The sequence below is a fragment of the Choloepus didactylus genome, chromosome 18 (genome assembly GCF_015220235.1).
Source record: "Choloepus didactylus isolate mChoDid1 chromosome 18, mChoDid1.pri, whole genome shotgun sequence".
In the NCBI taxonomy this organism is placed as follows: domain Eukaryota; kingdom Metazoa; phylum Chordata; class Mammalia; order Pilosa; family Megalonychidae; genus Choloepus; species Choloepus didactylus.
This window is the reverse complement of record NC_051324.1, coordinates 9,463,746-9,489,702: the sequence shown is the minus strand read 5'-3', so window position 1 is coordinate 9,489,702 and position 25,957 is coordinate 9,463,746. Positions and strand designations below refer to the sequence as shown.

Here is a 25,957-nt window from a genome sequence, read left to right as displayed (position 1 = left end):
TATGTAAGCCGTTTGTAGCTGCGGATTGTAAAACTGGGCAGGATTCTCTGGAGTAATTCATAGTGTTTGGACAAGACAAACATTGTTCTGCTTTAAACAAACCTCTAGAAGGGTCAGCCTGGTTCATCCCTTGCTGGGAGGCACTGAGACTATCCAGATGATGAGAAAATCAGATCTCAGCTGCGGGGCCCAGGCCGGAGGCAGCTGTCTCCCGAGCCCTTTGGGTCCTGGGTGGAGGTGCCTGGCAGAGGGAGGGTCCTCAGCTCCCTCTGGAAACTCTGGAGCCAGGAGACCTGGGGGGAGGGGGGCCGGAGAGCGCTGCACAGGACACATGATAAGATTTGATGATACCGAGGATCAACTGAGTCTAGGGCAAGGCCAACGTGACTTGCAAAGCGAATCTTATTTGTGCGGGTGAAGAGATGATGGGAAATGCAGGCTCCGGGATGTAGAACCGAATTTGAGCCACTCACTCTCAAGCCCAGATATTTTCCTGGACTCCAAGAAATCCATGGTTCACACACATGACCACACTGGCCAGGTCCCTCTGTGTTCATTTAGCAAATAGTTTTTGAGGCCCTACTATTCTCCAAATGCTGTGCTCGGTGCTGGGGACAGAGGAGTGAGTAAGAAAGACGTTATCTTGGAGGGACTTAACTGCCCTGGAGCTGAAGCTGATACTTTTTATTGATATTTATTATTCATACTCATTGTCTTATTAACTATTGACTATTAGTCATATCGTATTGATGCGAAAGCCCAGTATTTCCATAATGCTTCTTGTCACTGTCCTGTAGGTCTCCAGGTGCCCAGGGCAGTTTGGCGTCTTCTCAAAAGGATGGTGTTTCTGTGGTAACCATGGTGATGGTGGTGGCACTGGGTTAGCTGGTTCTGCTTACGTTTATAAAAATTCTATTTGTTTAAGGCTTTGGAAACTTCAGTGCCCTTTGCATATGCATTTTTTTTTTAACTTAGTACTCCTGATATTCATGGAAGATATGGAGGAAAGGGTAGAGGCAAGTAATATCACTATTCATGGTTCAGAAGAGGAAGTGATGCTCAGAGAGGTAAAATGACAACAGATGTCACAGAGATGCTAAGGGTGGGGAGTGTGTTTGACAGGCCTCTTGGGCCAGTGCCACCCTGCTGACCCCCCAAGGAGCTCCTGCAAACAGTACTAAGCACCAGGGCTCCAGGGACTCAGCCAGAAGCTGGGAAGTGGCTCCTAGGCCAGGTCAAGTCCATTGAGCCCTGTGTCCAGTCTCTAGCATCCGTCTCTGAGCTGGCATGCAGTGCTCCTTGCCCGATGCCAGCCAGCTTCCACAGGTCAGGGAGAAGCCCCTTTCTCCTCCTCAAATTCTAGTTTCCTTTGACACCTTATTATAGTTGAATAATCCATGTGCTTACCCAATCTGTTTGGAATCAATGAACCATAGCTGTTTGCATCCTGTACCATTTGTACCCCCTCTTGGCGTTAAGTCCCTTAAATTTTCTCCTTGTGTGACATACAGATCAGTGGTACTCCATTTTTCTGGCACTTGGGGAAAGTAAGCTGTTTCATATAATCAGATTTTTTTTCTTGCAGTTAGCAGAAGCATACTCCTTTAAGCAGACACTTTTGATGTAGTCATTTCTCATGGAAAACATTTTTCCATCAAAATCATGGTTTTGTTTTTTCCACCTAAGTTAGCAGAACCAAGTACAGCAGGCACTCCCTCAGTGTGGTCGACTGGTGACCCACACCCCATTTTGATGACTTGCCAAAGTCATCTTCCTCTGCAGGAACTTCAGCTCCCGGGTAATTCACTCGGCCTCCCGGGCCTCAGTTTCCCCCCTTGTCAACTGGGAAGCATGGGATTGGTGCTCTCTAAGAACTGCTCCTGTTCTCTCTAATTAGGCTGGGCTCGAATACAGTCATAGGCTCGGGAATTCTCGGTGGTTGCAGGTCCTGTCCTGAATCCCTGGGTGGTGGCTGGGAGAGGTTCTACCATCAGCTGTCACTGGCCAGTGTATGAGAGTTCAGCAATCACCCATTCCCCAGGGACTCGAATCTGTGGTTCTCTGTGACTCTAGAAGAACAGAAGATGCTCGACCTCAGCTGGTTTTGGTGTCCCCTGTGGATTGAAGTTCCCTGTTGTCGTGGCTACTGTTCTCTCAAAGGAGACCCTGGACTTTCTTCTGGACTGAGTTCTGGATGGTAAAGGTTGCTGGAGTGCCACCTCTAGAAAAGGACTAGAATAGCTTAAGAAAAACAGTAAGCACTTGGCAAGCTTCTGGTGAAGCTGCTGAACTCAGCATTGTGGGTAGGTAAAGAATATTGAGATGTGGTCACCACTTGTGAGGAGAAAACCCAAAAGAGGACTTCGAGAATGTTTCCAGAGAGCTAGTGGTCGCTCTTTTTGTCCCTCGCCTTTTAAGATTTAAAGGGGACCTTCTTAAGTCTGGCATTTCTGGGATTTACTGGTGTATTGGTTTCCTGTTGCCACTGTAACAAGTGACCACACACTCCATGGCTTAAACAACAGAAATGTGTCCTCTCTTGGTTCTGGAGGCCAGAGATCTGACGTCAGTATCACTGGGCCAAAATCAAGGTGTCAGCAGATCACACTCTCTCTGGAGGCTACAGGGGGATGTCCGTTCTCTGCTTCTTCCAGCTTCTGGGTTCTGCTCATGTTCCTTGGCTTGTGGCCACATCACTCTACTCTCTACCTCCGTCTTCATGTCACCATCTCCTCTGTGTGTTCAAATCTCCTTCTCCCTCCTTGTCCCAAGGACACATGTGACTGTATTAGGGCCCACCCAGATAATCTAGGGTAATCTCCCAATTTCAAGATCTTTCTTTCTTTCTTTTTTGGTCATATAAAGTAACTTTCCCAGGTCCTAGAGATTAAGACGTGGATATCTTTCGGGGTCCATTTTTCAGCCTACCACAGCTGGTCACCTTCAATTGTCTGTGGTTTGTGGTCTTTAATTGATTAATTGTAATGAATTTTTAGTATGCTTCTATTTTGGCACAGGCAGTCTTCCAAACACTGGGGATTCAGAGTTCCTCCCTCAACAAGCTCATGGATAAGTCAGGGAGACAATATGGCATTAAGAGCGATGGGAAAAGCAAGCCACAGGGCCTCGGAAACACCCAGGAGGGATCCCAGAGGAGTCCCAGTGGGTAAAATCCAATCTCCTGCTCAAAGACGAGTCTGCAAGGCTCTGCGTACCCCGACCCCTGCCCACCTCTCTCACCTCACCTCCTACCACACCCCCTCACCCCCCAAGACCCTGCCAACCCAGCCACCTTCAAGGCAGCTCATCCAAGGCTGCGGTGCCTCGGGGCCTTTGCATCGCTGTTCCCTCTGCCTTGACTGCACCCCACCCCCTTCGTGGCCCCACAGCCCCTTCCTCACTCCTTTCTCCCTGCTTATCTGGATCCTGCACAGACAGGCCCTCCCCAATCACCTTGTCGAAAGCCCACCTCCCTTAATTGCACTGTGTCCCCCTCATCTCTTTATTTGTGTCCATAGCACTTATCACAGTCGAATTGCTCTCTTTGGGGCCTTCTCTATGGCATTTTGAGGTGCAGTGACTAGAACTTCCAGAAGATCCTAAATGCGACCTCTTTTGTTTCCAATTCTTCTTCCCAAAAAGTGCTTGGCCTTTTTTTTGTGTGTGTGTATTAAAAAAAAAAAAAAGACTGTCACGTGTGTGTGTGTGTGTGTGTGCGTGCCTGCTGGCAATTAGTGGACAGGTTTACGGATGCTAAATCTCATGTAATGGGCAGGAGAGTTCTGCCCAGTGAAGAATTTTCCCAAATGACAATAGCACCTCTGTTCAGAACTGTAGGAAACAGTTTGCAGTTAGGCCCTAAAATAATATTTTTCAACCTTAGCTGATAACCTCTCATCCTATGAGAGTATTTCTAATTCATTTTCCCCAAATGCATCACCTTCTATTAAGCCTGTCTGTATTCCATGACCCATTTGGAGAACCTCTTGAGATCCTTCTCCAATTTATCCCCTTCTTTTCGTATCACTCCCATGTCATCTCTAAAGATGACATCCTTGTCATCCCATGTCATCTTTCACCAAGGGGACTCCCTCCTTCAGATTCTGTAAATGTTAAATGCGCTGAGTCCCAACTCTGGGCTCAGAGGCCCCCCACTATTTTCTCCCCTGGAGAACCATCCCTATTATCAGCACCCTTTGTTTCCTTCCCCAAGACCGGGCTCCCATCCATGACAAAGCTTCCCCCATGGGGACCCATTTTCTTTATTTTAATAGCATTTGGGGTGGGATCTTGTCAAAAGCTGTTTTGCAAATGAAAATAAATTACATCTGCTGGTTCCCCTTATCCACAGGCATTTTCACCCCTTCAAAGAGCCCTGGTAGATTAAAGGATTTGGCGGATTTGCAGTTTGTATGGGTTTCTATGCCCAACTCCTGAATCCTCAGCCAAGAAGCCTGTATAAAGGGGCAGGCCTGAGCTGAAGACGCAGATACACAACACTGAGGAAATGGATCAATCTCCGGGCACCCCACACCCTACACAGGCTCGTTCTTCTACCTTCCAGAACCTTTTCCAGAACAGTCCCATCTCCTGAAATCCTGCCCAGCAACCTGAGATCCCTTAAGCACCCATCCATGAGGCCCATAAGTGAGGTGAGGTCTAGGCGCCTTGAAATGGGAGGATGCCCCAAATCCTTCCAGGGTGAGGGAGCTGAGGATTATGACTATTAAAAAAAACCACGCAAACATATATTGAGTACCAACTGTTTGCCTGCTGCTCCCCTCTCAGACACATTAAAAAAAAACCCCACCACAAACCTATAACTTACTCCACATCACTGCGAGGAGACTAGTGAAGCAATTTACTCAAGGTCCACAATCAGGAGGTGGTAGTTGGACTCAGGCTTTGTCTAAGTCAAGTTTTTCCATTTCCGAAGGAAGCAGAATCGCTCCAGGCTGCTGATGGTCCATCTGGAGAGGCCAGACGCCTTAGCAGAGGCTGCTGTTCTTTCCACTCTGTTGGGAGTCTTAGGAGCCAAATCAACTAGTGTCAGTCGTCTTCACTGCACCAGACAAGCTGAGAAATGCAATCAGGCCAGGTCTATGGATGCCTGGGACCCATTTCTGTTGGAAAGCTTCTCGCCAGCCCAGCCCATCTTGAACTCTGGAACCAAACCACTTTGGTTCCAACCCCAGCTCCTCTATTTACAGTGACGTGGCCTTTGGCAAACTACTTCTCTGTGCCTTGGTTTCCTCATCTGTAAAATGGTGATAATAATATCCCTGCCTCATAGGTTGATATGAGGATTGTAAGGTAATGATGGTGAAGGTGCTTGGAAGAGTGCTTGGGAGACTGTAACATTATGTAAATGCTTGATTTAAAAAAATAAAACCCTTGGTCATGCTCAAGATGAAGCCTCCTCCATTCGCCCCATCTTCTCTCCTAAATCCTTACTCTCTTCCTGTCCTCATTCCTCATTAGCCCACGCCACTGGTGCCCCCAATCCCTGGGGTGCATCCTCCCCTGCATCCTGACCCTGTTTCCCAGTTGCCCCCTACCTTTGTGCTTACCCCATACTCTGACCCTCCCCGATGCCCCACTCCCCTGTAGCCCACTTACATGGGGTGCTTTTTCTCCCACACCACACCCAGGAGAGAGAGCTGTTGGCTCCTCCACCCCAGATGCTCCACCCACCTTCATTGAAGCAGCAACGGCAGTGACAAGGGCAAATACTGCTGCTCCTTTAAGGCCAGAACCACTTGGGGATTCCACTTTCCGTGTCTCCTCCCTGGAGCGGCCTTCCTGGTAGGGGCCGTGCTTCTCTGCCATCGAAGACACCAGCACCTGCCTCAGCCTTCGTCTCTGCCCCCAGGCCTGACGCTGGGCCTCAGTGACTGAACAGCTGTGTGGACGGTCCACCCAGCGCCTTGGCCTCCTCACCGCCAGTCACCTTCTCAGCAGAAATACCCCCTCCTGTCCGCAGCTGGGCCTTGTCACCCCCCAGAACCACTCTACCTCCTCAATCCCCAACTCAGACGTCCAGTTTGGGGCCATATCCTCCTCGGTTATCCCCACCCCATCTCTTCTTCTATCAGAATTCCTGAATCTTCTAGGCCAGCTCTGTCCAAGAGAACTTTCTGGAATGACGGAAATATTCTTTATCTGCACTGTCCAAATCAGGAGGCCCTGGTCACATCTGGCTATTGAACACTCAAAACGTGGCCGGTGCCACTGAGTAACTGAATTTTAAAATTGTATGTCATAGTAATTAATTCAAACTGAAATTGAAATAGCTCCGTGGGGTTCTCGGCTCCCATACTGAGCAGTACAGCGCGAGACCCCCGGACTGTGTATTTCCTCTTTCCAGCCCTGCCCTGTCTTCACTTCCTCCTCTCCTTGGTGTTGATCCATCACATCGGCCACCTTCTTGCCCTCTGTCCTTCTGTCCCAACTCCTGGACAAAACTTCATCTCTAGACCAATCCCATTGTCTGCTCTCTCTAGGCCTACACTGGGGCTGCCGAGCACTGTGGGGGTTGTCCTGTCACCTTGCGGGTTGCCATTCTTTCCTACAGATGGTCACCAACTGCAGTAGCACCTTTACTTCTGCCTAATAAAAATCATCCTCTTCTCCCTAGGGTACCTATCAAACCCTTTCCCTACCTCCTCCCTCACTTCCAATTTCATTGACACAAGAGAAGCTTCCAGACCACCTGGCCAGCATGTTTACAAGGCTAGTTTTATCCACCTCGCACTTCTCCCTTTCTGCTGGCCCCTTCCTATCAACATTTGCACATGTTCAAATAGCCTTATCTTATAAACAACAATAAAAAAATCCCAACCTCCCCTCCATCCCCTGCCACCTTCCTGCCATCACTGGATCTTCTTACTACCTCTTGCATTCACACTTCTTGAAAGCATTGTCTGCACTTGCTATCTCCACTTTCTCACCTCTCTTCACCACATACCCCGAGGCAGCCTGGCTTCTGTCCCCCACCACTCCTCTGCAACTGTCACTAATGACTTCCTTGTAGTTTAATCCACAGGGCTCTTTTCAGATCTTATCTTGACCTTTAAGGCACTGGAGGCTGCTGGCTGCGGCTCTGCTCCCTGTCTGTGCCCCTCCTTCTCTGAAAGTCTCTTGCCCTTGGATTTCACCTGCCTTCCCTGGTTTTCCTTCTCTGTCTACCTCTAAGTTTTCTGGAAACTGCCAGGTTCTCCTCTTCCTCAGGTGACCCCGTGGGTTCCTCTGCAGGTAAGGCTGTCTGTGTGTCAAGAATGACCCCTCCCAACGCATTCCTTGCAGAACACCTGGGAATTTGCTTTCTCACCCGAGAGAGCCGTACTGTTGTTTTGAATGACAGCTTGTGCCGCGCAACCTGCTGCTGAGAGCCTGACATGCCTTTGCGGGTGTGTATTTATAACCCCCACTTTGAGACGTTCTTACAGCACATGGACATCTGTTTTTTTCATCTGTCCCCTCCAAAGGCCCCAGGCTTTAGGAAGGGACGCTCACAAATGAGATGACGCTGGGAGAGGCTGCAAAGTGGTCAGAAAACAATGTCTTACTAGAAACCATTAAAGGAACTGGGAACATTTTTCCTGGAAGAGATGAACCTGAGGGATGAAGGAGGGCTGCTTTCAAAAATTTTAAAACGCTCAATTGGTCTGGGCTGCTGTGTAGGGCTGGAATTGGACCACTGGGAAAAGTGACAGGGAGGCTGATTTTGAATGGAAGTAGCAAAGTCCTACTATGTTCCAGACGGTTCCAGAAGCCCTACTGTGTTCCAGAAGATGCCGGGCCTCCAGGATCCAAGGTGAAGGAGACAGTTCTGGCCAACTGGGAACTAACTACTAAAGGAGATAAACTCAGACCGAAGTGACCACAAACGTGCCCCCCACCCCTACTCCCCCACAGAAGACCCCTGACCTTAGCTCAGCTGGTAACCTCATCAGACGGCAGCAGGCCAGGGAGTGCGATTTCAAACCTGCAGCCACACGAGATCCACCAGAGGCTCTGCTGACAGAAACAACACAGCAAGCTCGGCGAGCGCACGTCAGTTCAGTCTTCTAGCTGCTCCAGAATGCACCAGCCAGGTCGGGTGGGCGGCAAGCCGGGCGCCCCGATCTGCCTCTGGGGGACCCCTCCCTACCAGTACAAGCCTTTTCCTGACTTGCATTTTGGTGCGATGCCATCAGCTTATACTGTGGGCTGATCACAGACACCGCCCCACGGAGCTGGCTGCTGTGTCTATAATGGGGACGTCTGCTCATTACCTCACACTGCTTTCCCTTTATGAGGCCCCCCAGGAGAAATTCCTGTCTGATTTTAGTACCAAGAATCGTTGTAATTCCCTTGAGCAATAGGTCTGTTTTTATCTCATGGACACTGGGAATTGTTTGACTGACAGGGTCTCCTTTTCATTTTGGCTGCGGGGAAGCTTAGGGACAAATTTGTGGCCCACCCACAGGAGGTGAATAGGGCATCCCGGGCACATTTTAACTTCACTCCCATCTCGACTTTGTCTTCTCTCTTGGTTTTTCTTCCTTCTCTGAGCTTGCCTTCTTATTTGACTCTTACAAAATCTAGCTGTACAAGCAAAAATGAAAAAAAAAATCACCAGTAATTTCACTATCCAGAGATAATCACTATTAACAATGTTGTCTTTTTATGCATACTTTTTTTTAAAATAACAATAAGATTATAACATGCATGGTATTTGGGGGGGGAGTGGCATAGTGTTTTGTCATCTGTTTTGTCATTGTATAATATGTCCCGAACATCTTTCCATACTCTTCTTGAACAAAATTTTGAATTTCTGTAGAGATCTAGCAACTTAACACGAATAACTAACACATATCTGGCTATATGTATGTTACATACTTTGAGCCTGGCTTTATCTATGTTACCATATACATGTATATTATATAATTATATGAACATATATATAGTAGACAGCTAGAACATTCATATGGGTTAACTCATTTGGGACTCACAACCGTATGAGGTAAATATTATTATCCCTCTTTTATAGAAACTGAGGCACAGAAAGATTAAAAAGCTTGCCAAGTTCTGCTGTCTTTTAATATACTGTTGTCTATTTAACAGTCCACAATAATTAAACATGTTGTTTATTTCCTCACACCTCACTTCTAATTTATTTCATTTTGACATATTTTAAGTGCCCTTAAATGGTCTCTGCCCAGAGGCGAGGCATAAACAAACAGTGCAGAGTGGTAAATGGCACAAAAAGGGCAAAACAAAAATTCTGGGGAGAGGATGGGCCCAGGCTGTGCTGCAAGGGAATGGATTAGCTTCCTTGTGGGATGGTGTGGCCATCTCTGGGGAAGGGGGCTTCCTTCCAAGGGGGCTGAGCGGGGCCAGATACTAACGCTCAGATACTCTGACTTTATGAAAATGCCAATAAGACAAAATGAGGCATCTGCTGGAAATAATGCAGCAAGACAGCTCTTGGGTCAGAACCAGTACCTGGGGCATAACATTCATGGTATTTTGGGGGTGGGTAGGGGGCGGCATAGTGTTTTATAATCTGCTTTGTCGTTTTATAATATGTCCCGAACATCTTTCCATACTCTCCTTTAATAAAATTTTGAATTTTTTTAGAGATCTATCAACTTAATATGAATAACTAACACTTACACCTGGTTGTATGTATGTTACAAACTATGAGCCAACTTCATGCAACAGAGTCAGAATTTGAATCCACGTTGTTGGCTCCAAACTATTATGAGCTCCTAACTGCTCAATCCAGGTCCATGACTAGACATCACACATTTAACAGTTACATAGAAACCAACAAGAGGCTTTCATTTCAAACACTCAGTCCCACTTGCTCTTTCCCTAAAAGCTCTTTTAGCCACTTGGGCAAGAGGGTCAAAGGACTCTGTTACTGTCCTCAGCCCTTTTGCTAAGGAGACAGGGGATGATGCAAGAGGCAGCTGGGTGGCCCGGAGGATGCCCCACGAGACTATAGATTGGCTGGGATTCTCCATTTCACACATGGGGTGGAGTGTATTCGCTGTTCACCGGCTGGGAGATCTTGGGCAAGTTTCCTCACCTCCCGAGACTTCAGTTTCCTCATTCGCAAAATGGACTGAATACCTACTACTTTGCAAAGCTGTCGCGGGCAACCCATGAGATTGTATAGGATAGAATGTAGCACCCTTAGACCTGACTCATGGGGTCTAAGGAGGGGGGCCTCGCCCGGCAAACCAGTCTGGGGTGGGGTGGGGTGGGGTGCACTGGCTAGTGCCCAGGTGCAGCCCAGCTTCTTACCCCTTCAGCCAACTGCCGGCCACAGCTCCCCCGGGGTGAAAGGAGCCGCATTCTCAGCACAGAGAACACTTTTTTTTTTGGGGGGGGGGAGGGCAGCCTCTTCTTGCCGGATCCCAGGGCTTGGGGCAGGAATGGGGGGCAGGCAGAGGTCACAACCCCCCTCCTCCTCTTCCTCACTGATCCCGGGCTGCCTGCCCACGGGGGCACGGCCCTGTCCGCGGTGCCACCGGGGCCAGCGGGCTGGGTTAGAGAAAGGCCCGACCTCGGCGCAGCAAAGAAAACAAACACAGATGTGTTTGGCCGGGACCCGGAGGGAGAGCTTCGTCCCCTCCCCCCAGCCTTGCGCGCTCCCCCGGGCGCGGGGCCGGCGGAAACCTGCGCCGCTCGGCGGGCCGCGCGGACGCCGGGGCGAGGCTGACAGTCGCCCGCCGACCCCCGCGCCCCTCCCCGGGGCCCGCGCCGGCCCCAGCGCCCCCCTCCGGGGCTTCCCCGGGCGCTCGGCTCGCTTTCTCTTTGTCTCTGCTCCTCTTTCTCGGACTCCCCGGTCCCCCCGCGCTCGCCTTCTCGCTCTCGCGCCGCGCCTCCGGGTCCCTCGCCCTCTCTCCCGGCCCCGGCCGGCTCCCTTGAACTTTCTTCTTTCCCGGGGTGAAAACTTCACCGCGAGCGGGCGGCTGCTCGCCGACGTTATTGGCCCGCGCCCCGCCCGGCGGCCCCGCCCCCCGCCTCCGCGCTCCCCCCCCCCGTTCCCCTTCCCCCCCCCAGCATCGGCGGCGGCGCCTTCGGGGGCGTGCGTGCGTGTGTGTGAGTGAGTGCGCGCCAGCGAGCGTGAGTGTGTGTGCGCCCTGGGCGCGGGCAGGGCAGCGCTGCGACCTCGGCGGGGTCCTGGCGGCCGCGTCGTCAGTCAGGCGAGAGAGGCGGCGGCGGCGGCGGGCATGGAGCTGGCAAGCCCGCGCTGAGGCGGGACGCGCCTGCTAGCAGCCAGCGGAGGCTCAACGCCGGCCGGCGCGCGGGCTCCGCAGCCGCGGCCAGGCAAACTTTTCTCTCTCGTTTCCCTCTGCAGAGGTAAAGTCCCCGACGCGGACTCCTCGGCGGAGACGCGATCTCGGGGGAGCCGGGAGGGAGCGTAGGGCTGCGCGAGGAAGGGGGCGCGGGACCGTGCGGGATTCGCGGCACCCCAGCTCTTCTGCGTCCCTGACTTGGGGTGCGAGGCGGGCTGGCTGGAGACGGGCCGACCGGCGCGGGGAAGCCGACTGTCGGCCCGCGAGGTCTCGGTTCGCCGCCCCGCCGGGAGGAAGGGGCGCGGGCGGTGCAGGGTTGGGGCCCCCGGACTCGCCCGCCTTGCGACTTTGGGGAGCTGAGAAGGGCACTGAGCCGCACGGGGTTGGTGCCCGGGAGGCCGGGAGTTCGCCCGCGCTCCCGCTCGCCTCCCTGCCGCGGGGCGGGCGGGCTGGCTGAGCGCAGCTCCCCTCTCTCCGCAGGCGCCTTCCCCGGCGGGCGGACCGACTCCTCGGCGCGGCGGGGCCGGGGCAAGCTGGCCGCAGCATGATGCGCGCAGTGTGGGAGGCGCTGGCGGCTCTGGCGGCCGTGGCGTGCCTGGTGGGCGCGGTGCGCGGCGGGCCCGGGCTCAGCATGTTCGCGGGCCAGGCGGCGCAGCCCGACCCCTGCTCGGACGAGAACGGCCACCCGCGCCGCTGCATCCCCGACTTCGTCAACGCGGCCTTCGGCAAGGACGTGCGCGTGTCCAGCACCTGCGGCCGGCCCCCGGCGCGCTATTGCGTGGTGAGCGAGCGCGGCGAGGAGCGGCTGCGCTCCTGCCACCTCTGCAACGCGTCGGACCCCAAGAAGGCGCACCCGCCTGCCTTCCTCACCGACCTCAACAACCCGCACAACCTGACGTGCTGGCAGTCCGAGAACTACCTGCAGTTCCCGCACAACGTCACGCTCACGCTGTCGCTCGGCAAGAAGTTCGAGGTGACCTACGTGAGCCTGCAGTTCTGCTCGCCGCGGCCCGAGTCCATGGCCATCTACAAGTCCATGGACTACGGGCGCACGTGGGTGCCCTTCCAGTTCTACTCCACGCAGTGCCGCAAGATGTACAACCGGCCGCACCGCGCGCCCATCACCAAGCAGAACGAGCAGGAGGCCGTGTGCACCGACTCGCACACCGACATGCGCCCGCTCTCGGGCGGCCTCATCGCCTTCAGCACGCTGGACGGGCGGCCCTCGGCGCACGACTTCGACAACTCGCCGGTGCTGCAGGACTGGGTCACGGCCACCGACATCCGCGTGGCCTTCAGCCGCCTACACACGTTCGGCGACGAGAACGAGGACGACTCGGAGCTGGCGCGCGACTCGTACTTCTACGCCGTGTCCGACCTGCAGGTGGGCGGCCGCTGCAAGTGCAACGGCCACGCGGCCCGCTGCGTGCGCGATCGCGACGACAGCCTGGTGTGCGACTGCAGGCACAACACAGCCGGCCCCGAGTGCGACCGCTGCAAGCCCTTCCACTACGACCGGCCCTGGCAGCGCGCCACGGCCCGCGAGGCCAACGAATGCGTGGGTGAGTGGAGCGCCGCGGCGCGGCTGGCGGGAACGCGTGGGGGCGGTTCCGGGCCTTGCAGCCGCGGGTCCTTGGGAGCGCGGGAGGCGACCCAACCCGGGGATCGCCGGCTGCCTGGACGTCGCGGGAACCGTGGGAGGCGCGTCCCGGGAGGTCCAGGATCCGGGAGGGCTGAGAGCGGGTCTCCTTGCCTGGTGTGGGCTGTGGTTGTGGACGCCCCGGCTTGTGCGCAGTGCGCTCTAGGAGGCCAAGATGAAGCAAGGGGAATGCTGCGGTGTGGGGGTTTTGCAGAAAAGTTTGCCGACAGGTCCCCCTAATCTCGGATCCAAACGCATTTCATTCATTGCCTCCCTCTCAGTTGCCCGGACCCTGGAATCCGCCCTCTGCCCCCACCTCCCTTTCCTGGGGCTGCAGCTGGGTGCACTGTTGGGGATCCCATACCCGTTTCCGGGAATTTCCAGCTCCACACCCACAAATCCCTTGGGAAAAGGCAAAGAACTGTTTGCAGTTTGGGCCAGTTCGGTACCAGAGGAACATCACTTATGTGCCCTCCATTTGTCTTTTATAGTTTGAAAAAAATTTTTTTTCTTTTGAACAGCGTGTTTGTGTTAGCAAAAGAAGAGTGATGTGATTTTAATTAATTACTATCTACAGATTACAAAGGAGAGTTCAGTAATTATTTTAAACTAATTAATTCCTGGTCCAGAAAAAGAAGTATACCAGATTTTTTTGTTAGCTTCAGGGTCAGGTGAAATTAAACCACTTTGAATTAACTAAGGTCCAGCTTCTTGCCTATTGATGGGGTTTGGGTTACTGAAAGAGAAATCTGACAAATCCTGCCCCTGGTGAATATTGTTGGGTTATAAATGAGGCTGAGATGATAATAAAGGATAAAGTCTGCATCTGAATTGTGCAACGTTGCTGCTGTAGGAACACCCAGGCACCAGTTTTTTCTCTAGCAAAAAAAAAAGGGGGGGGGGTAGGGGTAGTAAGGTAGTAAGACAATATATAAGTGGTTTGTTTTTTTCAGTATGAGATGTAAACTTCCAAATTCCAGCTTTTTGTTTTAATGAAAACTATTTAGTCGGACAATATTCCATTTGGGGTGCATCTTTTGTGAACACGTTGATGTTTTTTCCCCTCCCCTCCCCCCATCCCAACCAGCTGGTGTCCATGTCTCTTCCGTGGCTTCACTCCCTGAGGCCAATGCAAAGTTTGCTGGTCCCCGGGAACACACGTTTGGCGGTCTGGTTCTGATTAATTGTGTCATGTTGTTGTCAAATAGTTTGTGTCTCGTGACCGTGGATGCAGACTTCTGAGCAAGCGAATGGAAAACATGTCTTGGAGAGCCGGGTAGGCCCAGCGGCCCAGTCGGGACATCCTTTTCTGCACACGGCTTTGGGCCCTGTCTCGTGGGGAGGCCTCCATTTTTGCAGACTTAATTGTTCATTCCTCTCCGTGAAGGGGCAGCACGGGTGGTTCGAGTTTGAAGAGACTTTTTGTCAGTGTTTCACAGAGAGATGGTAGTTACAGCCCGACTTAGTTGGTCTTCTTGAAGGAAATTCCTTTGATCTGCTCAATTCCCTCAGAAATGTTGGTTTTTCCCATCTCTTCTCTTTTCTCCCCCCTTCCTCTTTTCTTTACTTTCTTTTGTGCATAAAAACCCTTTATTGACATCTGAAGAGCTTCCCATGGTTTGGCTATCAGTTTTAGTTTGTGTGTGCATATGAAAGATGGCTGGGCATTGGCACCAGCAGGTTCTAATTGGACAAAGTCAAGTGAATACAATGAGGCTAATGAACGTGATATTGTGGTAAGATTTTAGCAGCCTGAAGATTCGGCCTGAGCTTTTGTTGTTCTTCAGATTCACCGCCTACTCTCTCCCTGTTACTTTGCTGTGGAGACATCACCTGCATTTGTTATAATCATGATCCCGCATTTGAAGTCATCTCCATAGTTTAGGATTTTGTCTTTGTGACCAAAGTACAAACAGTGCACGCAAATTGGATTGACTTGTTTTTTGGGTCAAATTGAGCAATTAACTAAGGTAATTAGTAAACGGCTTTTGTTCAAAGCATTTAATTAGGCCAGATAACTGTATAATCTACATGACAAATAATCGGTTAACAGTATTTTCTGGTTTCGCCTGACGTTATTTCAATTCTCAGTTGCTAAAGTATCTTTAAGCCTTGCCAATTATCCAGTCATCTCATAAAAGCAAAGCCAATTCAACTATGTTAAAGTTATTTATAGTTTCCTTTTTGAATAGATGTTCTGATACCTTGTAGATATAGCTGGGTACATCAGGTTGAAGTTCCCATAAAGTCTTAATTGAAGTCTTAGTGATTTTTCCATCATTCTGCAAAAGAGAGAGCCGTCAAGGACAATTTAGAAGTGATTTACAATGAAAGGTCGAGCTTTTTATGAAAAGGCCCTATAGTGGAGATATGTGAATGAATTAGTGTTTGACAGGTGTTCTGAGATACTGAAGGGCAGTGTGTTAAAAAAAAAAAAGCATTAATAAATCCTCCAAACACTAACTTTTGTACTATCAGCAGCTCAGATTTTCCCTCCAAAATAATCCCATTTTGTGAATTCCACACTGTTGACATATAAAGTCAAGCTGCCCAGCGTATTTACAACTAAGGCAAAAGTAAAGAGTAGATTTTTGTTTTCATTCTAAAATTCAGTCTTGTTAAAAATTAAGCATCATCTTTTTGCCATTCTGTCTTCACCCTGATAAAATAGAGACACGAGTTATAATAGACCAAAATGTCATCTTTCCTTATGGTAAATCCAACCTCCCCCCCTAAAAAAAAAAGTACAACTTTTAAAACACACTGATATTGTTTAAATGGTCCTTTGACATAAAGCTGAGATATTGATTTCTAAGAAATTCATATACCCTATACATTTCCTCTGGTCATGCTTTCTTTGTGTGTTGTTTCAAGGTCGAGATCTCTATGGCATAAAAGTATACTTTTGTAAAGCCCAATTTTATTTTAAATGCACTTTGAATTTCTTCTGGAAAAAAAAAAAAACACCACTCAAAACAATATGAAAGACAAGACTATGTATAACGTTACAGCCTCGACAGCTCTCAGTGGAATAACTAAATACTTTCTTCCGCCCACATGTATCAGCAGTGCTCGCATGCTTTCATACACATATGCGTTTATATTCATCGCATAAAGAGGCATCCATGCATGATGGGTGTGTGTGTATATTCAAGGGAAAATGCATGAGCAGTTTTCAACCACCTGGGCTGCTAGACCCTTTTTTCCTCTCCCCCCCGCCCTTCTTTTTCCAAAAGAGCATCTGAAGACCATATTGTGTTTCATAAATTATTGACATCAGTTTTAATCAGTGTCCCCCTAACGTCGGAGCTGGGTTAGTATTTAGTGCCCGACGAAGCGTGCTGTTTAATCTTACTGTGGGGATGTCAGCGTGAGACCCTGCCCGGTTTGTGACAGGGCGAGCTTATGAAAACTCGTTTTGCGACTCACTCTATGGTTTTGCATTGCCCAGCTGTAACCCAAAACCCACACAAAAGACGTGTCTGCAGGCTCCGTGCTGGGCTGGCCTCCTGTGGAACAGGGTACCTGCAACGTCATGCTCGTAATTGTTTAAACATGGCTTGGGTTGGGAGGGGATATTCTCCAGGCTGGAAATGGTTCTGGTGTTTGTGCCCCCCACCCCACCCCCATCATCCCAGGTAAGAGATGGAGGTTACATTGGAGATGTTGCCATAAGAAATCGAACGTGTGGCGAAAGACCTTTGGAAAATCAGAAGGCTTAGTCCACAGTCTGACTGACACAGAGCTGTAGATCAGTGACTGTTTTTAGTAGTAGTAATAATTGTTATAATTATCATCATTATTATGATTGACCCTGGAGGGCTTAGACTTTGTCAGACACTTTCATTAATTTACCCGTTCTGTCATTGTGACTATGCCAATAATGGGCACAATTATTGTCCTTGTTTTACTGATGAGGAATCCATAGCCTGGAGACACTAAGTGGCTTGCCAAAAGCCACGTAACCAGTAGGTGGTGGAGCTGAGACTCCAGCCTGGTGCTTGCTGATGCTTTGTTTATTGCAACCTCAGTGATGCCTCCTACAGTAGGTGGGTGGGTGGATGGATGGATGGATGGATGGATGGATGACAGTTACACATGCATGTGCAGGAGAAAAGCTGGGACAATCTGTTATTCCTTGGTTGAATATATGATATTGAATGGTATCATATTGTATTATATGACATTACATTGTATATCATGTATTATATTATTGTATTAATACATAGTTAAAAATGAAGTTGTGTATAAGAAGTTGTCCTTTATCTTATCCATCAAGCCTGGTGGGTGCCGGGAGTTAGGTATATAAGCAAGTGAAGTGGATTTAACCACTTGCCTGTGGGTTCTTAGCATGCACAGGTGTTGCTGATGGCTGAGTCTATTGCTTTCAGGGCCTGCGATCTCTCGAAGGTGGTAGAACAGAGCTGGTGACCAAAAAACCCTCTTTTTAAGACCTCTCCTTTCTCCATCATTCTAAACTTCCCATTGCTTCTCTGAAACACACTGGACAACCTCTAGGAAATGGTGAGAAGTGTCATCATTAAGGAGAGGGCTCTGATGGAGAATGGCATGCCTCGGTTGCTGGCGTGGAGCTGATAGGTGCAGTTTCAATGTGTCAGCAGCCCCGGGGCTGTCATTTGTCTCCGTGGCAGCTGGACTGAGGATCTCCGCTGGGGTCCTCGTTAGCACCTGGTGGGCAGGAGCCTCCCAGCGCTGCCAGCTCTGGACCCGCTCGTCCAGGTTGCCACAAATCCAAGGAGGCTGCTCCCCCTGCACCCAGGGAAGAGTAAATCTTCTGGGGGTGGGTCTGAGCATTTCCAAGGCTCTGCCAAGCTCTCCTTCCGCCCTGCCCGGACTTCTCCCTGACCTCCTCCTGTAGAAAAATGAGATCCTCAGAAAAGTATTTGAGACTTTATGTCCAGAGTAAATATTGGAAAGGCAGTGGGTTGAAATTCAGATGTTCCCTGGAAGGGATCGCCTCATTTTCTGCTCACAGCTGGTATCGATATTTCTTCTTGAGATGAGTTGTGCTTTTCATTAAGTAAATTTTTTGTCTTGGGATTAAACCAACATTGTATTCTTTAATAGACTTTTATGTTTACACTTCAAAAGCCCATGGGTTGTTATTCGTGTTATCTTGATGGCTTCTACGGGGTCTGCTCTGCGCACTGGCTTCACCAAAATGAACGGCTCTCAGGGGATCTGGATTATGAAACAGCCTTATCTGTGGATGCACAAGTCCAGATATTTCATAAGCCAGTGTTTTTTTTTGTTTGTTTTTTTTTCTCTTCCTTTCATAAGTGATAATCTTACTGCAGGTTTCTGCAGTGCGTTTCGTTATGGGAGACCAGAGGTCTCGGAGGCTGTTGAAACTCTTGGGATTTAAGCCTAAAACTTGCAGAGTGGCCCCCCTGCATTTTGCCTTTCTTCTGGAAAGATACGCAGCAGCACTGCTGGAACCACGGCCTCGGGAGGCGCCGCCTTGGTCTGGAGGCTGGGCCTGCAGGATTCCCGACACCACTCAGAGGTGGGGCTCGCCTTCTGAGCCTAGATCACCCACAGTCACCTACTACGTGCCAGCCGTTGTACTAGGTGCTTTAGATAGGCCTTGTTTCACTCGATCAAATTGCCACAAGGAAGGGAACCATTCCAAAATGAACATCCCTGTTGTCCCAATTTCTGCACAAACAGAACTAAGTGTGGACAAGTCTACAGGACCTGTCTTGGCATATCCAGGGACACCGGTGCCTACAGAGAGAGCGAGGGGCGTCGGCAGCTTTTATTTGGAAGGCAGAGCCCATAAATGCTGTGGCCTGTTATATGGACTCCCAGAGCCAGTTGTTTGGAAAAGTTCTTGAAATGAATGAGCTGCCTGGGGAAGTCCTCTAGAGACCGTGCTATCTGCTGTCGTGAGATTTGACTTGTGTAACACCACGTAGTGAGTTCCAGATTGAATTTTTGTGTTCTTATTCCAAAAACGTATCCCAATTGTGAGCCCAGAATTAGATCTTTAACTTGCCATTAAACAATTAGACACTGAAGTGACTTTCCTCCCATGTCAGAAGGCAGAGAGACATTCTAGTTGTCAGTCCTTTGCCTGCAGAGATACTGCACCCTCCTGGTCCCCAGTTCCTGGGAGGCCTTGGCTGGGGACGTGTCCAGCCCTGACTACATTGTTTCGTGCCATTTCTGTCCTCTGACGAAGAGAGGGGGCTGTTGTGTTTGTGTGTGTGGGGGGGTGATTGATGAGCTGCGGAATGAGATTGTCTCAAGTCATAGAATTTCTGTCCCAAGGCTGTAGGCAACTTGCCCCAAGCTTTATTCACGATGGATATTTCTATCAGAGGCATCCTCTGGCGTTTGGAGGATAAGGGACGATGTCATCCGAGGGGCATGGGTACCGATCGTGTGGAAGTACCACCAAGGAATGGAGACACGTGCTCTCCCTTGGCTTCTGTTGGGCCTTCCCTGGAGATTCCCAAACCTCTGTGGCAGGATTAGTGTACTAGCTTTGGTTAGGTGGAATTGAATCCATGTTGTCGTGTATTTACATATGCAAAGAAGATCCAGAAGAAAGCTCTATCTCTGGAGTGGTAGACTTCCAGGTTATTCAGAAGGGTCACTTTTTGGATGTTAAATGAAATTTGATGGATGGGAACCTTGAAAGGCAGAAAGTAACACCCCAGTTCACTAAATCAGCCAATGATCAGTGACTCTTCCAACTCAGCTGTTGCCTGGGACAAGGGGCTGGAAGTGTGTCCCGTGGAGGATTCAGGACTAGTTCTTGTGAGAGCTCTCCCAGCCCTCTGTGCAAGTAGTCATGTATTGTTTGGGGGCATGAATGGGTCCCCTCTTGGCTGGCGCTGATGCTAGATTTTCTAGTTTTTACCCAGGTCCTGATTGCCTTCTCTGCCTACAGATAAGAGAGATTGTTGGTTGTCATGTCCAACTTTCATACATTCCAGAAGCTTCATACTTTATTTAGACATGTGGTAGGACCACAGGGAACTTAAAGGGATGGGGTTTGAATAACTGAGTCCTAAGTAAAAAGGAAATGAGATAAATTTCTTTTAGTTTCCCGAAGACCTATATATTGTGCTACTTTCCATATTTGAAGTCCCAAAGTAGGGGACTCTTCCTCCGTGCCTGTGCACCATTGTCAGGGCTTCTAATTTCATCTGTTCCTGCTTGGAGTGTCTCTGGTGAGTATGCAGCAAACGTGCCACCACTCCTCCCTTCTGAAAGCAGGGCAGGCATTACTAATCAATCACAGCACTCTCTCCTCCTATGTCCAAGAATAGCCTTAGGATCTTTGTTACCACAATCCTCTAGGCAGCCATTACTCCTTACTCAGAATTAACCTACAAGATACACATTCACCTCCCAGAAGACAACCCTCCCCCAACAAAAACAACCTGCAGAGCTGCAGAATAAAGAAGCACCTTATAAGTGGATGTTTATGAAGTGCTTGCTCTTCTGGTGGCTCTGCTGGGTCTGGGGAAATAAAGAAGGGTGAAGTCGATGCCCTCCCACGGGTAGAGTTTATTCTCATCGGAGAGGTTGTGTGCAAAGGTGAACACTTGTACTAAGCTGTACATGCCTGAGAAACTTTGCTGAATGCACGGGGCACAGGAGAGCAGCTGACTTTCACGAGAGGAAGGGGACTCGTGGTTAGCTCTTGTACCACGGAAGGATTCAATTTGAATCTACTTTGGGTTTTCCTCCTGCATTTGTTTTGCCATCATTTTTGTTTTCTTTAATGCCAAGAGTTTGACACACCCTGCTTTTTTGAAAAGCCTTGTCTTCCAGGGAACGTCAGCTCTTGAAGTTCCTCTGCAGGCTGGCTGGGCTGGGTGAGCTCCAGAACTGCGTTGGTTATTTATTTATTTATTTTTGATTTTTGAAATTTTTATTGTGATGACATGTATACACTATAACATTTTGCCTTGGATTTTGAGACCAAAAGCTCATCACTGCCCTGAAACGTGCAGGACATTATGCTTCTACCAGGATTGGAGGCTGATGCATGAGACTTCTTCAGGCTTTCCCACCCCAGAAATGGGACCCTCTACCCAAAGGCACGCCTGTGTGCTACTGAGGGACAAGGACGCTTCCCAAGCCACCTCCCCTAGTGCTCAGCTGACATTTGGGGCCTTGCAGAAAGGGCTGAACAATAACAGTTCCAAACCCAGCATGAAAAAGGAAACACATTGTGTTTACAGATAGGGGATTTGGCCTCTGCAACATGAAAGTACCTTGGGGTTGGGCGGCCCCAGGGCAGGGACTGTCGGAGACTTTGGCCGTGAGTCCTGGGGCCAATTGGTTTTCCTCTCTCTGCAGCCAGACGTCAGAGGTGGGCAGGTAGAGCTCAGCCAACTCTTTATTCCCAGTTCCAGCCCGGTTTTACTTCGTGGCTCAGACCCGCAGGGAATTCACCGTGAGAAAGTGCTCGGCCTTTGCAGCTGCCATGAGGAAGGAGATTGCTTCTCACTCCACTCCCCAGAAACCAGTCCTGCGAAACCCACTTTCTTGGACAGATTTGCCATCCTGATACCCAGAAACTCTAAGGAACACTGGGGCTGGGCTTTCCTCTTTATTTCTCACCCCAGTTTATTGTCTGAACCGGGGGTAGAGCTGTTTTGTGTTTTTTTTTAAATCAAAGCTGTCTACAGAAGACCGTAATCCATGTGAGTGGAAAGCAAATTCATAGTTTTCTGAGCCATAGAAAATATTTAGTTCTAAAATCAAGATCAGAGGGCACAGTATTCTATTTAATAATTTGTGAAATACCCAGATATATGCATTAAGTGCTGTGGTTGATAGAACCCAGCTCTAGCTTCAGACTGCTTGGGCTTAAATCCCAGCTCTACCAGCTGTGTGAGCTTGGGCCAGTTACTTAACCTCTCTGTGTCCTGGAGGCTCAGCTCCAGACCATGCTGGTCTGTTGGGTGGGTTGGGGTTGCACTGTGCCATGGAGGGGGCTCAGACTTCGAGCTTTTTGAACTTTATATAAATGGAATCATACCTAGCGTCTTTCCCTTACATTACATTTGTGAGATTTATCCTTTTGTGAGAGTAGTTTATCAGATTTTGTCACTATGGAGTATTCTGTGGTATAAATGGATTACGGTTTATTTGTCCATTGTACGTATGGTGGACATTTGGGTCATTTGCAGGTTTTGGCTTTTAAAAGTAGTGCTGCTCCTTCACCCTCCTCGTCCATGTCTTTTGATGCACATCAGAATGGTTTTGGTTGGGCGTATATCTGGACTTGGAATTGCTAGAGCCTAGGATAGGTATCGTTCAGCTTTAGTAGTTAGTGGTTGGACTTTCGTGGTTGTACGCATTTACATTATACCCATTTTACAGGTGAAGAAACTGAGGCACTCAGGTTAAGCAACTTGCCCAAGGCCACCCAGCTAGCAAGCGGTGGATTGGGGGTTGGAATCGGGGTGGTGTGGCTCTGGTGTCTTGCTTTCCCCCGTTTGTTAGGCTGCCTCACATCTTTAGCCTGCATATACCCTATCAGGGAAGACTGCTCATATGGGGAGGTGAAGGTGACTTTGGGCAAGGCCCTTTACTTCTCTGGGCATTGGTTTTCTCTCCTGTGAAATAACACCAGCTCCTGCTCTGATATTCTGTGGTCCAATGGAGTGCTGCCTCCTTCCTGAGTGCTTCTCTGATCTCCACCCAACCCTTTCTCTCCTCAACCAAAGGCAGCTCTACAACTCAAACGATGTATTTCCCACCCCCTTCATTCCAAAAGACTGCTCAGGCTCTAACTGGGTTGCTCCCTTGGGTCTGTCCTCCGGGACGTCTGAAACTATCCCTGCCTCTCACTCAGCACTCTTCCACTCGGGAAGGGAAAGACTTGAGACCTCTTCTCTCTTTCTGCCTTTCTTTACTTTGGTCATGTGTTCCGGTTTGCTAATGCTGCTTATGCAAAACACCAGAAATGTATTGGCTTTTATAAAGGGGGTTTATTTTGTTACACAGTTAAACAGTCTTAAGGCCATAAAATGTCCAAGGTAAGGCATCAACAAATGGTACCTTCACTGGAGAAAGGTCGTTGGCATCTGGAACACCTCTGTTAGCTTGGAAGGCACATGGCTGGCGTCTGCTTGCTCCCAGGTTGCATTTCAAAATGGCATTCTCCAAAATGTCTGTGTCAGCTTCTCAGGGCATACTCTGGGCTAGTACCTCCAAAGCATCAGCAAAACTCTGCTTCCAACAGCTGTTTTCAAAATGTCTCCATAAGTTGCAGCAGTGAGCTCCTTCTGTCTGAGCTCTTATGTAGGACTTCAGTAAACTAATCAAGGCTTACACTGAATGGGCGGGGCTACGTCTCCACGGAAATTATGTAATCAGAGTTATCACCCACAATTGGGTGGGTCACATCTCCATGGAAACAACCTAATCCAAAGGTGCCAACTTAATCAACACTAATACGTCTGCCCCACAAGATTGCATCAAAGAACGTGGCTTTTTCTGGGGGACATAATATATACAAACCGGTACACATTCTTAGTTGGATCACTGTTCACAAAGTGAACTCACCTGTGTAACTAGCTCAACATCAACAAATAAAATATTTCCAGAAGGCTCCCTATGGCCATTCTACTCATCATTCCCAGGTGAGACCACTGTCTCGACTTTCAATGCTGTAGAGTTAGCTTTGCCTGCTGTTGAACCTTCTATAAATGAAATCACACTGCATGTACTGTTTGATGCCTGGCTTCTTTTGCTTAGTGTTATTTATAAATAGTCTTAAACACAACATATTCTATAGTTCGTTTTAGTTTGATGGACAGTACCCACTTTTCAGGCGTACCCATTCTCCTGCTTGTTTTGTCTGCTGACGTTTCCTCATGGTGGGTGATTTCCTCATGGGCTTTCCACGGTGAACTTCTTTATTTGGGATTTTGTGGGAACCCCAGTGGCTCTAGTTATGGAGCTGCCATATCGAGTGATTTTACATTTGTTTATGCCAGAAATCCTAGAAGTATTCCTAGAGGACCAGGACTGGTTTTTTCCATTAATTAGTCATCTTGGGAATTCTTGTATCAGATTTGGACTCCACACCCTCCCGGGTCTCAGAATTCATTTTCTCAATGAAGACCTTTTCCCCCTTTGGATGGAGACAAACTTTTGCTGTCACCCTGGGTTGATGGAGGACAAAGTTGTTAGTCCCCTTTCATTGAGGAACTATCCTATTTGATACCGCACACAGCTTCCCCTCCATGTCTGTCTGTCCCTCTGTCTCACACACACACACACATGTTGGCACCTTTATCCTGCTCTACTTTCTCCTTTTTTCCGTAACACTTAACACCTTCTTGTATATTACTTACTTTACTTATTTGGTGTGCCTTGTTTATGAACTGTCTTCCCATCATCCCATGTGTTAGAACATGAATTTACATGTTTTGTTCACGGGAGGCTTGGCGTAGTAGGTGCTCATTAAATATTTGTTAGAGGAATATTCAAATATTTATTAAATACTAAAAATTAAATATTGATGAAAGATTTTAAAGATACTTAAACATCTGTCAAAGTCTCATTTCCAACTCTTGGCCTTGTAAGACCCAAAGTCTTACCTTGTGTCCATGTGGGGGTGTTAAAACCAAGCCAAAGCACTAGGGTCTGTTTCCAGTTTAATAAACAGCCTTTGTTTTTCCTGTTTTCTGTCCCTGCCTTCCCCCACCCACTCATGTGCACCTCATGATCTTAATGTTTCCGCTTGTTAACTTTGGCTTTCAGATTCTTCTTTCCGCCAGCACTTGGGGATTTCCTTTTTCCCTTGTGACATCTGTGTAGTAAATATTTTAAAAAATTTCTAGGTGTTTCAGTGGTAGAGGCTCTGCATTATAAGCACAAGTCCGTCTTGTTGCCAGAACTCAAGGTTGTATATTTTATCTTTTATCCATCTGGAACTGATTGTGACATATGGTGTGAGGTAAGGGTTTCATTTTTTTTTTTTATCAAATACTTAGTAAAGGGCAACAATATAATAATTCTTGAAAAAAATCATTCTTTGCTCACTGATTTGAGGTGCCATATTTACTAAATGCTTAAGTAGTATGTAACTTGGATCTGTTTTATGGATTTTTCCATTGTGTTTCACAGATCTATTTTCCTGCCAGTTCCTGTCTGTTTGGATAGTGCATTTCAATATCTAATGGGTCCACTATTCACTCATTTATTCTTTTTCATTTGTTGTTTTTCACTTATTCTCATTGCTACTCTTCCTTATTTATTTGTGTGTAGGATTTAGATGAGTTTGTCAAGTTTCAATACAAATACCATGGGTAATTTGAGGGTGGTGGTGTTCAGTTTTAACTTGGTGATAGTTGAGAAGTTTACCATACTTTAATTGAAACTGTTAACTTGACTGTTGTTATTTACTGATTTCATTATTTAAATGATCCATTAGGGTTGTTAGGATATAAAAAAGGGTGTGGCTTAGGTCTGAAAGCTTTACATGAGTCTCACATATTTTTTTTGGTTTATTTCTAGATTTTGATGACTATTATGAAAGGGATTTTTTTTTTCCCTTCTCATTTTGTTTTCTGTCTGGAAAAATCACAGGAGAAGCGATTGATTTTTAAGTGTTTTAACCTACAACTATACTGAATTCTTTTAAAATTAGTTCTCATGCTCTTTCAGTTAATTCTCTCAGGCTTTCTTCATGGTGACTGTCATCCCCAAATCATGAATATTTTAGCTCTTCTTTTCAGTACTTGTACCTTTATTTTCTTGTCTTACTACATTGGCTAGAACTTCAAAAATAATGTGTCATAATAGTGAGATACACCCTTGTCTTGAGGCTGACTTGAGTGAGAATATTTCTAGTTTCATAATTAAGTATGTTGTTTGCTACCAGTTTCAGATAGAGATTTTTTATTGTGCTCAATTCTTCATCGTAACGTCTATTCCTAGTTTAATGGGAGATTTGCTCTTTTTTTTCTCCTTAATCAGGAATATATGTGGAGCGTTATGTTAAGCCTTTAGATATCAGTCAAAA

General features: G+C 48.3%; 1 protein-coding gene across 1 annotated transcript in view; it reads left to right on the top strand.

Moving 5' to 3' along the window:
* Positions 1-11,187: 11,187 nt before the first annotated feature.
* NTN1 (netrin 1) overlaps positions 11,188-25,957 on the top strand; it is a 185,151-nt gene continuing 170,381 nt past the window's right edge. Inside the window, exons 1-2 of the mRNA XM_037809826.1 lie at positions 11,188-11,358; positions 11,775-12,856. Coding sequence (XP_037665754.1) covers positions 11,839-12,856 — 1,018 coding nt within the window. The 5' untranslated portion in view covers positions 11,188-11,358; positions 11,775-11,838. The remainder of the gene's footprint in view (positions 11,359-11,774; positions 12,857-25,957) is intronic.